This window comes from Pseudophryne corroboree, chromosome 4, assembly GCF_028390025.1.
Source record: "Pseudophryne corroboree isolate aPseCor3 chromosome 4, aPseCor3.hap2, whole genome shotgun sequence".
Classification (NCBI taxonomy): Eukaryota; Metazoa; Chordata; class Amphibia; order Anura; family Myobatrachidae; genus Pseudophryne; species Pseudophryne corroboree.
The window spans coordinates 131,841,369-131,856,680 of record NC_086447.1 but is presented as its reverse complement, the minus strand read 5'-3'; the positions used below and the strand labels follow the sequence as shown (position 1 = coordinate 131,856,680).

Below are 15,312 nucleotides of genomic sequence, written 5' to 3'. Positions count from 1 at the left end.
CGATCCCTCTGGAGCTAATGGTGTCCAGTAGCCTAAGAAGCCCAATCCGGCTGCAAGCAGGCGAGTTCGCTTCTTCTCCCCTTAGTCCCTCGCTGCAGTGAGCCTGTTGCCAGCAGGTCTCACTGAAAATAAAAAACCTAAAGCTATACTTTCTTTCTAAGGGCTCAGGAGAGCCCCTAGTGTGCATCCAACCTCGGCCGGGCACAAAATCTAACTGAGGCTTGGAGGAGGGTCATAGTGGGAGGAGCCAGTGCACACCAGGTAGTCCTAAATCTTTCTAGAGTGCCCAGCCTCCTTCGGAGCCCGCTATTCCCCATGGTCCTTTCGGAGTTCCCAGCATCCACTAGGACGTTAGAGAAACATTGTAGCATATTAAACATAATGGTTGACATATACAACATGCAACAAACAATATAAAACAGTTTTAAATGATAAAACTGACACAATTGTCTCTGACTGTAGTGTCTTGATATACCCTTATAGTGATGTATATTCACTTATAGAGTCTTTATATAAAATAGGGTATATGTGACTCATAAATGTAAATCTGTTGATTAAGGTCTTTTTCAGACAGAGAGTGAACCCATAAATTGCTCACCCCCTTGACAGAAAGTGAGGGGCGCACCAGGTGAGTATAAAAGTATCAATGATTTAATGACAAAGTAATAGGTTCACATACATCTCAGAAAGAAATCATCAGCCTCACGCTCCTCCTGCGATATTTCCAGATGGCTCACAGTGTAGCAGCGGCGGCTCCGGCTCCAGGTTTCCCACTAGCAGAACGCTTGTCTGCAGTGTATTAAAGCGTTTCCCGGCCTCAGATCTCCGCTCTCCACGTCTGTCAGCTTTAGTCCACAGGCCATGCCCAACCGGTTTCGACGTTAGACTTTGTCAGGGGTGTGACGAAACCGAGTGAACACACTCCTGACAAAGTCTAACGATGAAACCGAGACTAGGCAGAACTAAACATCTATATTAAAGGACAACGAACTTGCTTTGGAAGCTATAATAAGGAACTGAGTGGACTCTGCGCAACATATTTCTTAGATATTATATATATATATATATATATATATATATATATATATATATATTTATATCTCTACATGTTATATCTCTCTCTCTCTCTCATATATATCTACTATATAAAAATTAAAATCTGTCATTCTGTCCTTCTGTATTGTATTTCTATACAAATCCACAGTTTACAAGCGAAGATCGTGAAATTTCACATACAAGCGTATTAAAACATGGCGGACGCAACTAAAACAATTTGAAATCCCTAGCACCCCTAGGGGGGCTGACAGCAGCACAGAGTATATCAGGAGACAGCATAACTCCGGAATTGCTGGACCCATGTACTCAAAAATTGGTACACATATGCCTTCCAATCTGCCAACAAACACTGTGGGAGGAAGACACCAGTAGCGGATCTTGCCACGGGCAAGCAGGACTTTTGCCCGGGGTGCCGCCTTCTGGAGGGCACTGGCGCCATCCAGAGGGCGCCGCACCATGGCAAGATCCGCCACTGCTGTGCCCTCCGCTGCCCGCTGTGTCCCCCGGCTCTGCGGCTGTGGTCCCGGCTGTGGTCCCCTGTGAAGGGAACTAGACGCGTAGCGTCTAGTTTACCTTCGCGGAGAGGACCTTTGCTGAGCGGTGCGCGATGACGTCATCGCACACCGCACAGCAAAGGTCCTCTCCGCGAAGGGAACTAGACGCTACGCGTCTAGTTTCCCTTCGTGGAGAGGACCTTTTGCTGTGCTTTGCGCGATGACGTCATCGCGCACCGCTCAGCATTTAAGCGGCGCTTCTACTGTACAGGGGGCGTAACTGGACACGCCCCCTGTGTCAAGCCGCGCCCCCATTCCCTGCCCGGGGCGCCGAGGGCCCTCGAACCGGCCCTGGAAGACACCACTAGCACCCTTAGGGGTGAGCCAGCAGCACTGAGTATTTCAGCAGACAGCTTAACCCTGGAATGCCTTCAGCAATTTACAACAAACTTGGTACACATATGACTTACACTCTGGAAACAAACACTATGGGGGTCAGACACCCCGAGCACCCCTAGGGATGGGACAGCAACACAGAGTTTGTCAGCAGCCAGCAAAACTGTGGAAGGCCTGGAGCAATTTACACCAAACTTGGTACACATCTGACTTACAATCTTTGAGCAAACTCTGTGGGGGTTAAACACTCCTATCACCCCTAGGCGTGGGACAGCAGCACAGAGTATTTCAGGAGACAGCAAAACTATGGAAGGCCTGGAGCAATTTACACCAAACTTAGTACACATCTCACTTACAATCTGGGAACAAACTCTGTGGGGGTTAGACAACCATAGCACCCCTAGGGGTGGCAAAGCGGCACAGAGTATTTCAGGAGACAGCATAAATCCCGAATGGGTAGACCAATTTACAACAAACTGGGTACACATATGACTTACCCTAGGAAAAAAAAAATGTGGGTGTCAAACACCGCTAGCACCCCTAGGGGTGAGACAGCAGCACTGAGTATGTCAGCAGACAGCATAACTGTGGAAGGCCTGGAGAAATTTACACCAAACTTGGTACACATCTGATTTACAATCTCGAAAACACCCCTACCCCCCCCTAGGGTTGGGATAGCGGCACAGAGTATTTAAGGAGATAGCATAACTCCCAAATGGCTAGACCAATTTGCAACAAACTGGGTACACATATGACTTAAGGGCCCTACACACTAAAAGATTATCTGTCCAATCTGGCTGATTGGAAAGAAAATCTGGCAATGTCTGGGAGCAAATGGCAATTGACTATTTGCTCTCAAACATTGGAAAACAGACAAAAATGGACTTTAAGACAAATTGGTTAAGTTTGTTTCATTAAACCAATTTATCTGAACTGTTTTTGTCCATTTTCTTGATTTTGGGAGCAAATTGTTGATTGTCATTTGCTCCCAGCCATTGCCAGATTTTCTTTCCAATCAGCCAGATTGGACAGATAATCTTTAAGTGTGTAGGGCCCTTTACACTCGGGAAACGAACAATGTGGGGGTCAGACATTCCTAGCACCCCTAGAGGTGGGACAGCAGCACAGAGTACATCAGCAGACAGCATTACTGTAGAAGGCCTGCAGCAATTTACACCAAACTTGGTACACATCGGACTTACAATCTGGGAACAAACTCAGTGGGGGTTATACACCCCTACCCCCCCTAGGGATGGGACAGCAACACAGAGAATTTCAGGACACAGCTTAACTCCAGAATGCCTAGACCAATTTACAACAAACTTGCTACACATATGACTTACAAGCTGGGAACAAACACTGTGGGGGCAATAAGTCCTACACACTGGCCGACATCAGTCAAAGATATGAACGATCTCATTCATAAATGAACGAGATACCGTTCATAACTTTGAGTGTGGAGGCTCCAGCGATGAACGATGCGCGGCCCCGCGCTCGTTCATCGCTGGTCCCCCGTCGGCTGTACATGCAGTCCAATATGGACAATCTCGTCCATATTTGCCTGCACTTCAATGCAGTCGGGTGACGGGGGGAGTGAAGAAACTTCACTCCCCCCGTCACTGCCCCTCCGCCGGCGGGTCGGCCGTATCCGCCGTCGGGCAGCTCGACGGCGGATCGGCCAATGTGTAGGGCCCTTAAGACACCAGCACACAGTTTTTCAGCAGACAGCATAACTCTGAAATGCCTGGAGCAATTTACACCAAACTTGCTATACATATTACTTACACTCTGGGAGCATACACTGTGGGGATAAGACACCCCTAGGGTTGAGGCAGCAGCACAGAGTATATCAGGACATGCATGATATGTCAGTGATGACAGGGCTGTATGGGACAGGGGCAGTGACATGATGTGAGGAGGGGAATGGAGGTAGCACGAACCCACATACTGAGAGTTATATAGTGGAAGTAGCACGGTCCCCCAGCAGCACATTGGTTTTTCATTTTATTGATGTGTATAACATTTTCCATGCTTTTTTACACTAGGTTATTTATACTGTGTTTAATATTTAAATTAATTTTTGGTTAACAAACATTCTTAAAATCCCGGGCAACGCCGGATACTCCAGCTAATATATATAGATAGATAGATAGATACATACATACATACTAAATTCAAACACACTGAAAAAAAAAAATGTCTGGGTCCATCTATTGCAATGTATTTACTATTGATCTGTTTTGTTCAGGGCCTGCACTTTTCAGAGCAGATGTAGAGGGGCAGTTATGTCAGTCATAGAGCAGATGTGAGGACAGGAAAAAGCTCATAACACTAGTCGTGGATGTAACCCTGTTACTCCAGCTGGAGCCAGGGATGTGAGCCGCAGGGATTCCCTGCACACAGCAGCAGCTCCGGCACTGGACTCACCGTGCAGGCTGCAGGTAGAGGAGCGGCCAAGGAGGGCGCAGGACCACTACCAGAGCCCAGCAGCAGCAGCAAGGAAACTTCTCCACGCCATCAATGGGTGTGCTGCTCAGCCTCAGTCCGGGGTCCTCAGTCAGGTTGTGGAGCGGAACCATTCTGCAGGAAGCCGGCGCGCCGGAAGTGGTGGACGCTAGATGGAGAAGGACTGATAGGGGGAAGCAAAAAGCGGCGGACCGGGAAAAGCCTGCCTGTCTGGGCCTGGGAGAATTTCTAGATGCAAAATGTCTGTGAAGAGGAAAGCAGAGAGTGTGGTCCCGGCCGAGGAAAGTGACCAGCTCCTCATCAGACCGCTGTGAGTCTGGTTCCAGCCCCCTGTATGCTTCATGTACAGGGATCTGTATTGTAATCAGTATCATATACACCCAGGGAGGGACACAGAGATCATCATCATCTGCAGGGGGGGGGGGGGGCTCATATACTGCGCACACACTCAGGAGGATACACTATACTATATACTGTGTATATATATATATATATATATATATATATATATATATTACACTGTACACATACCACTCCCTTGGAGTTAAGTATGGTTTACCGATGTACGGGATGCCGGTGGTCAGAATGCCGACAGAGGCATGCTATCCATCAGAATCCTGTCCGTTCCCTCTAAAGTCACCTAATCCTCCCTCACGGTTGCCTAACTGTCTAACCTTCCCCTTCTATGTGCATAAACTTAACCCTCCCTTACCGGCTATACACCCTAACCCCACTTCTACCTAAACCTTAACCCGCTGTCAGGACGATTGGAATGCCAGCTGTCTGTATCTAGACGCCAGGATTGCGTCCACCTTCGGGATACCGGCATCGGTATATCTACCGCTGGGATCCCATCTGCCGGAAAGATAACTGTTTCCCCTCCCTTGTATGTGGTGATTATAGGGGTCCCCCACTGTAACATTATGGTGACATTGAGGTTCCGTCTGGGGCATTGCAAGAACAGTTCTGAGGTATCCTTAAGCATCAGTAAATTGCAGTCTCTATTCGATATCATTGAGTAAGCCTTCTTGTCTGTATAGAACTTTCCATGTAACACTAGGCTGGCCAAGGACCTTCTTGTTTATGTGACTGTTCTTATTTCAGAGGCGCCGGTCAGGAAGTCGGGAGATCATGTATCATTGTAGAATTCAAAGGAAGAAAGATCATGGTGAGTGACGTTCTCGGTTCATCGTGGGAGGCTGGCACTGCCACACCAACTAAATAATTGTCACTCTATTATGTACCTGTCGTGCGTTCAGTGTTCTGATGCAGTTTTGATTATTTATAGCCAGTGCTTTAATGTGAAACACTTACTACATTTTGATATTCTCAGCAGCATCTCAGAGCACATTGGGAAATCTACACCTGCCCATATTACAAACAACTTGAAAACATTTATATAGCTTTGACAACATGGCTGTTTGAAGTGAAATATACATAATCTTTCTATATACTACTATGCCCTGTGGCGTTGACTAGGAATGCACAATACCCAGTGTTTAGTTTAGAATTGGCAGATTCTTAGCTAATATTAAAACATTTTAATTAATTCATAGGGGTACTTGAGTTCTGCACAATAGTAGGCTGTGCACAGTACTGCTTAATATGGTAGCCAAATATCACTAATTTCCCTGTGCACCTCAGTGGGAAAAGTTGCAATGTTGTGAAGAGCCTTTGCTCGACAGATCCGAAGACTTTGTGACCATCGCGCTGAAATTAATGCCCCTCAAATTTTTGTACTGCAGATACCTGCAAATGGGATGTAGTTATGTGACCGGCGGTCGGGATCCCGCCGGTCACTATCCCGACGCCAGAATCCCGATCTCTGACCAGTCCGACAGTCGACATGCCGACAAACAGGGACTATTCCCACTCGTGGGTGTCCACAACACTCAAAGGGGGGGGGGGGGGGGGGGGTTCAAATGTTTGAAAAGACAGTAGGGTGTCTGTTTTTTCCTATCTAATATACAGGAAAAAACAGACGCCCAACCGACTTTTCAAACATTTGAATTTCCCCCATAGAGTGGGAATAGAACCTGTGGCCAGCACAGCAAGCCACCGAGCCCGCAAGGGGCTTCCTTGCACCCTCCCCCACCCCCGCTGGCAATCTGGGGACCAGAATCCCGGGGTCAGTATGGTGACTGCCGGCCTCGCGATACCAACCCTTACAAATGACATTATTAATCCCCCCCCTAGGAGCTAAATTACCGACTTAAGTTTGAATTTAATAATGGATTTTGTAAAAGATTTATATCCTCCTCCTAACTCCTAAAAGTTACATTTGTTTTTCCCTAATACTTACTACTCCAATTGTACTGACATTAGCAAAATGACAGCGTCAAGGCCACAGTGTGTGCTAATATTCCCCTCCTCCTCCTCTTTTGTCAGCTGAGTCAGTGAGTCTCTCATGCTTTGCATCAAAGTATTAGTTCTTATATACATGAGACATAGAAGTGGAAAACGTAAGAAACATCTTAAAGCTGACAATATTTCAAATAACGCTTTAATCATGGACGAGGCATTATTCTGATCCAGGCTTCCTATTATTTAAGTAATTACTAGCAATTAGAACGCGTTATAGTTTAATGGCTTTTTAAAGGACATGATATTTTATTTCCTGATCTGCTAGTGATTGTACTTATTCTGCTTTTAGCTGGATTGCGGGATTCACCCAGGAATGGAGGGGATGGATGCGCTTCCATATATTGATTTGATTGATCCTGCGGAGATTGACCTACTTCTGATAAGTCAGTAAGTTATTTGCTGGTGGGGACTTTTACATGCGGAGTAGAATGTTTATCCTATCTGTGTGCAATGAGTACATATTATGCCAGGTGCTGGGGTCCCTTCTTTCCTCCCTTCATTGAAGCTTAGTGATATATGAACAATTAGGTTATGGCTTTTATTTTCATCTATCCACAAATAACAAGATGTTTTAAATATAACATTTTATTTTAAGGTCATGCATTTCAATTTTGCTACTAATATTAATATTCCATCATTCTTTTAAAAAAAAAACTTACATTCAGCTGTTAGTTATTCAGACCAATGACTGTATTGCAATCATTGGCTCACTGTCCTTTACATGCCTGCCTTGTGGGTGTTTCTGAAGCCCTGTGGCATTACGTGCCCTATTCTCACCTCTAAATGTATACCCGATGAGTTGTGGGGAGCTGTGCACCACGCTGCAAATACTGCTGCCGGCACCTGATTTGGAACAGCATGATGTTACATTGCGCGCACAGTGATAACACACAGACCAACTTTTCTTTGTTCTGTCGGAGGCGGTCAGTTTAGTAGCATGAATTGTCCTGCCTCTGTATTTCCAGGCTGATGTCAGTAAGGTTCTCTACAGCCAAGTTGTTTGTCAAGTGGGCAGGATTCAACTAACAAATAATGGGATGCTTCCCCTTTCCTCGTTTTATCCACCGCATCCTCTACAGTGTAAGCTTTTGCAAGCAGGGACGTCTCCTTTAATTTGCATTAATCACACATCTTTGTGCTGGCATATACACCTTTGGCTAGGCTACTATATTTCCTCATGCGTGGCCTAAAGCTATGCAACATACACAGGAAATCCGTACGAAATGTACAGCTGTTGTAGTGTGTGTGTGTGTGTATATGTGTATATATATGTGTGTGTATATGTGTATATATATGTGTGTGTGTATGTATGTATGTGTGTATGTGTGTATATATATATATATATATATATATATATATATATATACACAAGAATGGTACCAAGTTGCGCTCGGGATATATAAGCAGCACCTCTAGAAGAATCCCTCGTCAGCAAGGATTCAGAAATATTATATACACACAAAATCTGAGGGCGCTAATGACTTATTAATCTATTACAGACAGTCAAAATAATGTAAAAAATTTATTCATAAAACACAGTTATCTCTATTTCATATTATCAAATAACATTATTACCATACAGGATGGATATAACATCAATAGATTTCAATATACACCAATTAGGTTTTTGATCAGATACAAAACCCAATTCAAATATAAACCAATTAGGTTTAATCAGATGTAGAACCCGACGCGTTTCGTCCCTTAGGATTCCTCAGGGGTATTAGATCTGAATGAACAGAGAAAGTACAATGACTTAAAATCACAATACATAATTAAATGAACCCATCCAAACCCATTGGTTAGATACAACATATTAAAAATAATTTAGAACTAAAAAATATAATAACCAATTTTATAGTGCTAGTATATAGTGGAGATAGAGCAGGTGCTGTGGAATAAGTGATTATTTGATATACATACCAAAATAAGTCTGAGGCTAATAACTCCAGACGATATCCATATTTAGAAGATCACGATAAGCCTACACCAATATTGGACCTATAGCGAAAATAATTGTTCATTGTATGTGGATATTTCTCAGAATTAATCACCCATGTGAAAAAGGTTTTAGACAATATACATACCTAACGGACTCATAGACTGAAACCAAAGTGACAATTCCTTTGACTATTATTTATAAAAATAGTCAAAAATGGTGAAGTAGGTCTATAAATTTATATCAGACCTACAATAAAAAGAATTATATTCAAGTAGGGAACCCACTTAGAGTTTGGACCACCATTGTGAAAATGAAGTGTTTTAATACATACCCATGTACTGTGTGTTTTTACGCAACACTGGATTGATTAAAAAAAAAATGTTGTTGGCCTCAAATCATGCAGTTTGAGTGCCTAAAAACATTATAAATTCATAATTAAAATTCTGAATTCATAATATATAACAAATTACCGTGTATCAAACAAAACCAATAGGTTGGATTCACAATATATACATAAATACAATCCATTTCTACCACATTAGTTCCCCTAATTATATAGAAATATTGAACCCTTAGAGCAGTATACTTACTTCAATGCTGCCACCTCTCTCAAAGTCCAGTGCATAACTGGAAGTGGTGTTATGTCCACTTATTTATACCCCCTAGACGGTGACCTCACTTTCTCTTACTGCAGATTGGTTGATAATATACTTCCTATAAACCTCTATTGAGGTGTCTATATAAAGGACCTCAATCTACCCACCGAGTGCTAAATGTACGCCATATGCTTACTGATGTGATATAAAGTATAGTGTTCACGTGGAAACGCATGTATTCAACATGCGTTCCACGACCGGGTATCTACTTCCGGTAAATGCGTTCCACCGCCGTCACTTCCTGACTGGCGGGGGGACACATCACAGAGGCAGGCGTCCACTGCAACGGGGTGTAAACACACTCCGTCGCGTCACGGAGGTTGCCATAGCGCCGCAACGACCGGATATTTACTTCCGGTAGTTGCGTTCCACCTCCGTCACTTCCTGACTGGCGGGGACTAACTTCACAGAGGCGGGCATCCACTGCAACGGGGTGTAGACACATTCCGTCACGTCACAGAGGTTGCCATAGTGCCGCTACGGGAGAGGGGGAACCTACTCCACCGCATCATGGAGGTTACCATAGCACCCAATGGTGTAGTTATAGCGGTTGCCATAACAACCTGTACGAAAGTTGCTATTAATCCTTATAATGACGATCAGACCGTATTAAAATGACGATCGCCATGGCAATCTAGCAGTATACTCAATAATAGCCTGATCACAACAAAATCGTGCTTTTTATTAAGCCCTTTACCTAACATAAGTTAACATATCTGTTGAATGACACCCAGTAGTCAGCTATAGGACTCTAGTACAAACAGCTGTAACATCTTGTATTTTAATTCACCAAACCTTAACATCTTATATTTTAATTCTCCAAACCTTAACCTTTCTTATCACTAGAGCCCCTCATCAGTAATAATAATATATAGTGAACCCCTTATTCACCCAACTCCTCTAAAGGTTCAATATTTCCACATTTACAACAGATGGTACTCATAGTGCCCTATTATGCCCATAAATAAAATGCCTGTGATTTTGAACCTGCATTGACATAGTCTTATATTTATATAAACAGCTGATAATACTCATAACAATCGACCTATATTAGCATGTTTACATATTCACACAAAACATAGTTCAAATAAAAGAAGCAATGTCAATCCCTTCATTTAAGCCAAAGGGCGTTAAAGAATTAATTGTATATATCCAAAAGCTTTCACGTTTTGAAAGGATTAGTTCCCTACTACCCCCTCTTTTGGGTTCTTTAACAAGTTCCAATACACTAAAACTAAAATTAGAGATTGAAACTTCAGATTTGTGCTTGTCCGCATAATGCCTCGGTAAACTGTGTGTTCTTACTTTATTTTTTATATTGCGCATGTGTTCTTGTACTCTTATTTTCAATTGCCTCTTAGTTTTCCCTATATAAACTAAACCACAACTGCAGGATGTTTTATATATAACAAAACAACTGGTGCACGTAACTACCTCATCTAGCGAATAACGTCTCCCTGTGTCTAATTTGAATTCAAACTTGGTGCGATCCATAAATTTGCAGCATATGCATTTCTGACAAGGAAAACAGCCCGATTTCTTGTCTACCAGAAAGTTCTTTTTCTCTAAATTAGATATTTTATTAGATTGTTGAAATCTGCTTGGAGCAAGTATACTTTTAAGATTGGTGGATCTCCGAAAAACCACCTGTGGTTTCGCTGGTAAATGAGAACCAAGTATAGGGTCTTTCTTAAGTATTCCCCAATGACGGTCAAGCACTTTTCTAATCAATTGATTTTCTTTATTGTACTGTGTAAGAAATGGTCTAATGGGCATTTTCTTCTCCATCTGAGGTTTAGGAACAAGAAGATCCGATCTCTCTCTAATAGAAGCTTTTTCTCTAGCTTCCTCAATAAAACGAGGATCATACCCTCTCTGTAGGAAACGATCAGCCAATATCTGGGATTGAGACCAATAATCACGTAAATGACTGCAATTGCATCTTACTCTTAAAAACTGTGAATATGGGACACTTTTTTTCCACCTAGGGTGGTGGCAACTTGAGAATGGAATGTAACTATTAGCGTCTACTGTCTTAAAATGGGTTTTAGACAATATATGTTCTCCTGGTGTGCCTTTCAACTCCAGGTCCAGATACTCAATCTGTAGAGGATCTTCTGAATGTGTAAAGCGGAGATTACTATCATTATCATTAATATATCGAATGAACTCAGGAATTAACCCTGGGTTCCCTTGCCATATGATCAAGATGTCGTCTATATAGCGTTTATACAGTACTATGTTTTCCTCGAACTTTGAACCGTAGATGTAGCTCGTTTCCCAGGCAGCCATAAAAATGTTCGCGTACGAGGGGGCAAATTTTGTCCCCATCGCCGTCCCCTGGGTTTGCAAGTAAAACTTCCCATCATATTCGAAGAAGTTATGTTCTAATACAGGCCTGGCCAACCTGTGGCTCTCCAGCTGTTGTAAAACTACAAGTCCCATCATGCCTTGCCACAGTTTTACTATTAGGGAATGCTAAAAGTGTGGCAGGGCATGCTGGGATGTGTAGTTTCACAACATCTGGAGAGCCACAGGTTGGCCAGGCTTGTTCTAATATGAATCTTATGCAATTCAAAAGAAACATAACTTCTTTCTCTAACGTCCTAGTGGATGCTGGGGACTCCGTCAGGACCATGGGGATTAGCGGCTCCGCAGGAGACAGGGCACAAAAATAAAGCTTTAGGATCAGGTGGTGTGCACTGGCTCCTCCCCCTATGACCCTCCTCCAAGCCTCAGTTAGGTTTTTGTGCCCGTCCGAGCAGGGTGCAATCTAGGTGGCTCTCCTAAAGAGCTGCTTAGAAAAAGTTTTTAGGTTTTTTATTTTCAGTGAGTCCTGCTGGCAACAGGCTCACTGCAACGAGGGACTTAGGGGAGAAGAAGTGAACTCACCTGCGTGCAGGATGGATTGGCTTCTTAGGCTACTGGACACCATTAGCTCCAGAGGGATCGAACACAGGCCCAGCCATGGAGTCCGGTCCCGGAGCCGCGCCGCCGACCCCCTTACAGATGCCGAAAAGCGAAGAGGTCCAGAAACCGGCGGCAGAAGACTTTTCAGTCTTCATGAGGTAGCGCACAGCACTGCAGCTGTGCGCCATTGTTGTCACACACTTCACACCAGCGGTCACGGAGGGTGCAGGGCGCTGCAGGGGGCGCCCTGGGCAGCAATGAGAATACCTTGTTCTGGCTAAAAAATACATCACATATAGCCCTTGGGGCTATATGGATGTATTTAACCCCTGCCAGGTCTCACAAACTCCGGAGAAGAGCCCGCCGAAATAAGGGGCGGGGCCTATCTCCTCAGCACACAGCGCCATTTTCCTGCTCAGCTCCGCTGCGAGGAAGGCTCCCAGGACTCTCCCCTGCACTGCACTACAGAAACAGGGTAAAAAAGAGAGGGGGGGGGGGCACTTTTTTTGGCGTTTTTGATATATATTAAGCTGCTATAAGGGAGACAACACTTCTATAGGGTTGTTCCTATATATTTATAGCGCTTGGGTGTGTGCTGGCAAACTCTCCCTCTGTCTCCCCAAAGGGCTAGTGGGGTCCTGTCTTCGATAAGAGCATTCCCTGTGTGTCTGCTGTGTGTCGGTACGTGTGTGTCGACATGTATGAGGACGATGTTGGTGTGGAGGCGGAGCAATTGCCGGTAATGGTGATGTCACCCCCTAGGGAGTCGACACCGGAATGGATGGCTTTATTTATGGAATTACGTGATAATGTCAGCACATTACAAAAATCAGTTGACGACATGAGACGGACCGAAAACCAGTTAGTACCTGTACAGGCGTCTCAGACACCGTCAGGGGCTGTAAAACGCCCTTTACCTCAGTCGGTCGACACAGACCCAGACACGGACACCGAATCTAGTGTCGACGGTGAAGAAACAAACGTATTTTCCAGTAGGGCCACACGTTATATGATCACGGCAATGAAGGAGGCTTTACATATCTCTGATACTGCATGTACCACAAAAAGGGGTATTATGTGGGGTCTGAAAAAACTACCTGTAGTTTTTCCTGAATCAGACGAATTGAATGAAGTGTGTGATGAAGCGTGGGTTAACCCCGATAGAAAACTGCTAATTTCAAAGAAGTTATTGGCATTATATCCTTTCCCGCCAGAGGTTAGGGCACGCTGGGAAAGGGTGGATAAGGCGCTCACACGCTTATCAAAACAAGTGGCGTTACCGTCTCCTGAAACGGCCGCCCTCAAGGATCCAGCAGATAGGAGGCTGGAAACTACCCTGAAAAGTATATACACTCATACTGGTGTTATACTGCGACCAGCCATCGCCTCTGCATGGATGTGCAGTGCTGGGGTGGTTTGGTCGGATTCCCTGACTGAAAATATTGATACCCTGGATAGGGACAGTATTTTACTGACTATAGAGCATTTAAAGGATGCATTTCTATATATGCGAGATGCACAGAGGGATATTTGCACTCTGGCATCGAGAGTAAGTGCGATGTCCATATCTGCCAGAAGAAGTTTATGGACGCGACAATGGTCAGGTGATGCGGATTCCAAACGGCATATGGAAGTATTGCCGTATAAGGGGGAGGAATTATTTGGGGTCGGTCTATCGGATTTGGTGGCCACGGCAACAGCCGGGAAATCCACCTTTTTACCTCAGGTCCCCTCCCAACAGAAAAAGACACCGTCTTTTCAGCCGCAGTCCTTTCGTTCCTATAGGAACAAGCGGGCGAAAGGACAGTCATATTTGCCCCGAGGCAAAGGAAAGGGTAAGAGAGTGCACCAAGCAGCTTCTTCCCAGGAGCAGAAGCCCCCCCCCGGCTTCTGCAAAGCCCTCAGCATGACGTTGGGGCTTTACAAGCGGACTCAGGGGCGGTGGGGGGTCGACTCAAGAATTTCAGCGCACAGTGGGCTCACTCACAGGTGGACCCCTGGATCCTGCAGATAATATCTCAGGGTTACAGGTTGGAATTCGAGAAGTCTCCCCCTCGCCGGTTCCTAAAGTCTGCTCTGCCAACGTCTCCCTCAGACAGGGCGACGGTATTGGAAGCCATTCACAAGCTGTATTCTCAGCAGGTGATAGTCAAGGTACCCCTCCTACAACAGGGAAAGGGGTATTATTCCACACTATTTGTGGTACCGAAGCCGGACGGCTCGGTAAGACCTATTCTAAATCTGAAATCTTTGAACCTGTACATACAAAAATTCAAGTTCAAGATGGAGTCACTCAGAGCAGTGATAGCGAATCTGGAAGAAGGGGACTTTATGGTGTCCCTGGACATCAAGGATGCTTACCTGCATGTCCCAATTTGCCCTTCACATCAAGGGTACCTCAGGTTCGTGGTGCAAAACTGTCATTATCAGTTTCAGACGCTGCCGTTTGGATTGTCCACGGCACCTCGGGTCTTTACCAAGGTAATGGCCGAAATGATGTTTCTTCTACGAAGAAAAGGCGTATTAATTATCCCTTACTTGGACGATCTCCTGATAAGGGCAAGGTCCAGGGAACAGCTGGGGGACGTAGTAGCACTAACCCAAATAGTGCTGCAACAGCACGGGTGGATTCTGAATTTTCCAAAATCTCAATTGACCCCGACGACACGTCTGCTGTTCCTGGGAATGATTCTGGACACGGTTCAGAAAAAGGTATTTCTTCCGGAGGAGAAAGCCAAGGAGTTATCCGAACTTGTCAGGAACCTCCTAAAACCAGGGAAAGTGTCTGTGCATCAATGCACAAGAGTCCTGGGAAAGATGGTGGCTTCTTACGAAGCGATTCCATTCGGCAGATTCCACGCACGAACTTTTCAGTGGGATCTGCTGGACAAATGGTCCGGATCGCATCTGCAGATGCATCAGCGGATAACCTTGTCGCCACGGACAAGGGTGTCTCTTCTGTGGTGGTTGCAGAGTGCTCATCTGTTAGAGGGCCGCAGATTCGGCATACAGGACTGGGTCCTGGTGA

At 44.8% G+C, this 15,312-nt stretch overlaps 2 protein-coding genes across 2 annotated transcripts in view; one reads left to right on the top strand and one right to left on the bottom strand.

Annotated features, from left to right (window-relative positions):
* Positions 1-4,506, bottom strand: part of ITGB1BP1 (integrin subunit beta 1 binding protein 1) — a 50,541-nt gene extending 46,035 nt beyond the window's left edge. The window contains exon 1 of the mRNA XM_063915444.1: positions 4,374-4,506. The gene's annotated coding sequence lies outside the window, so the exon portion shown is untranslated. The remainder of the gene's footprint in view (positions 1-4,373) is intronic.
* Positions 4,507-4,553: 47 nt separating this feature from the next.
* Positions 4,554-15,312, top strand: part of CPSF3 (cleavage and polyadenylation specific factor 3) — a 44,146-nt gene continuing 33,387 nt past the window's right edge. The window contains exons 1-3 of the mRNA XM_063915443.1: positions 4,554-4,722; positions 5,517-5,580; positions 7,066-7,163. Of these exons, the coding sequence (XP_063771513.1) occupies positions 4,652-4,722; positions 5,517-5,580; positions 7,066-7,163 (233 nt within the window). The 5' untranslated portion in view covers positions 4,554-4,651. The remainder of the gene's footprint in view (positions 4,723-5,516; positions 5,581-7,065; positions 7,164-15,312) is intronic.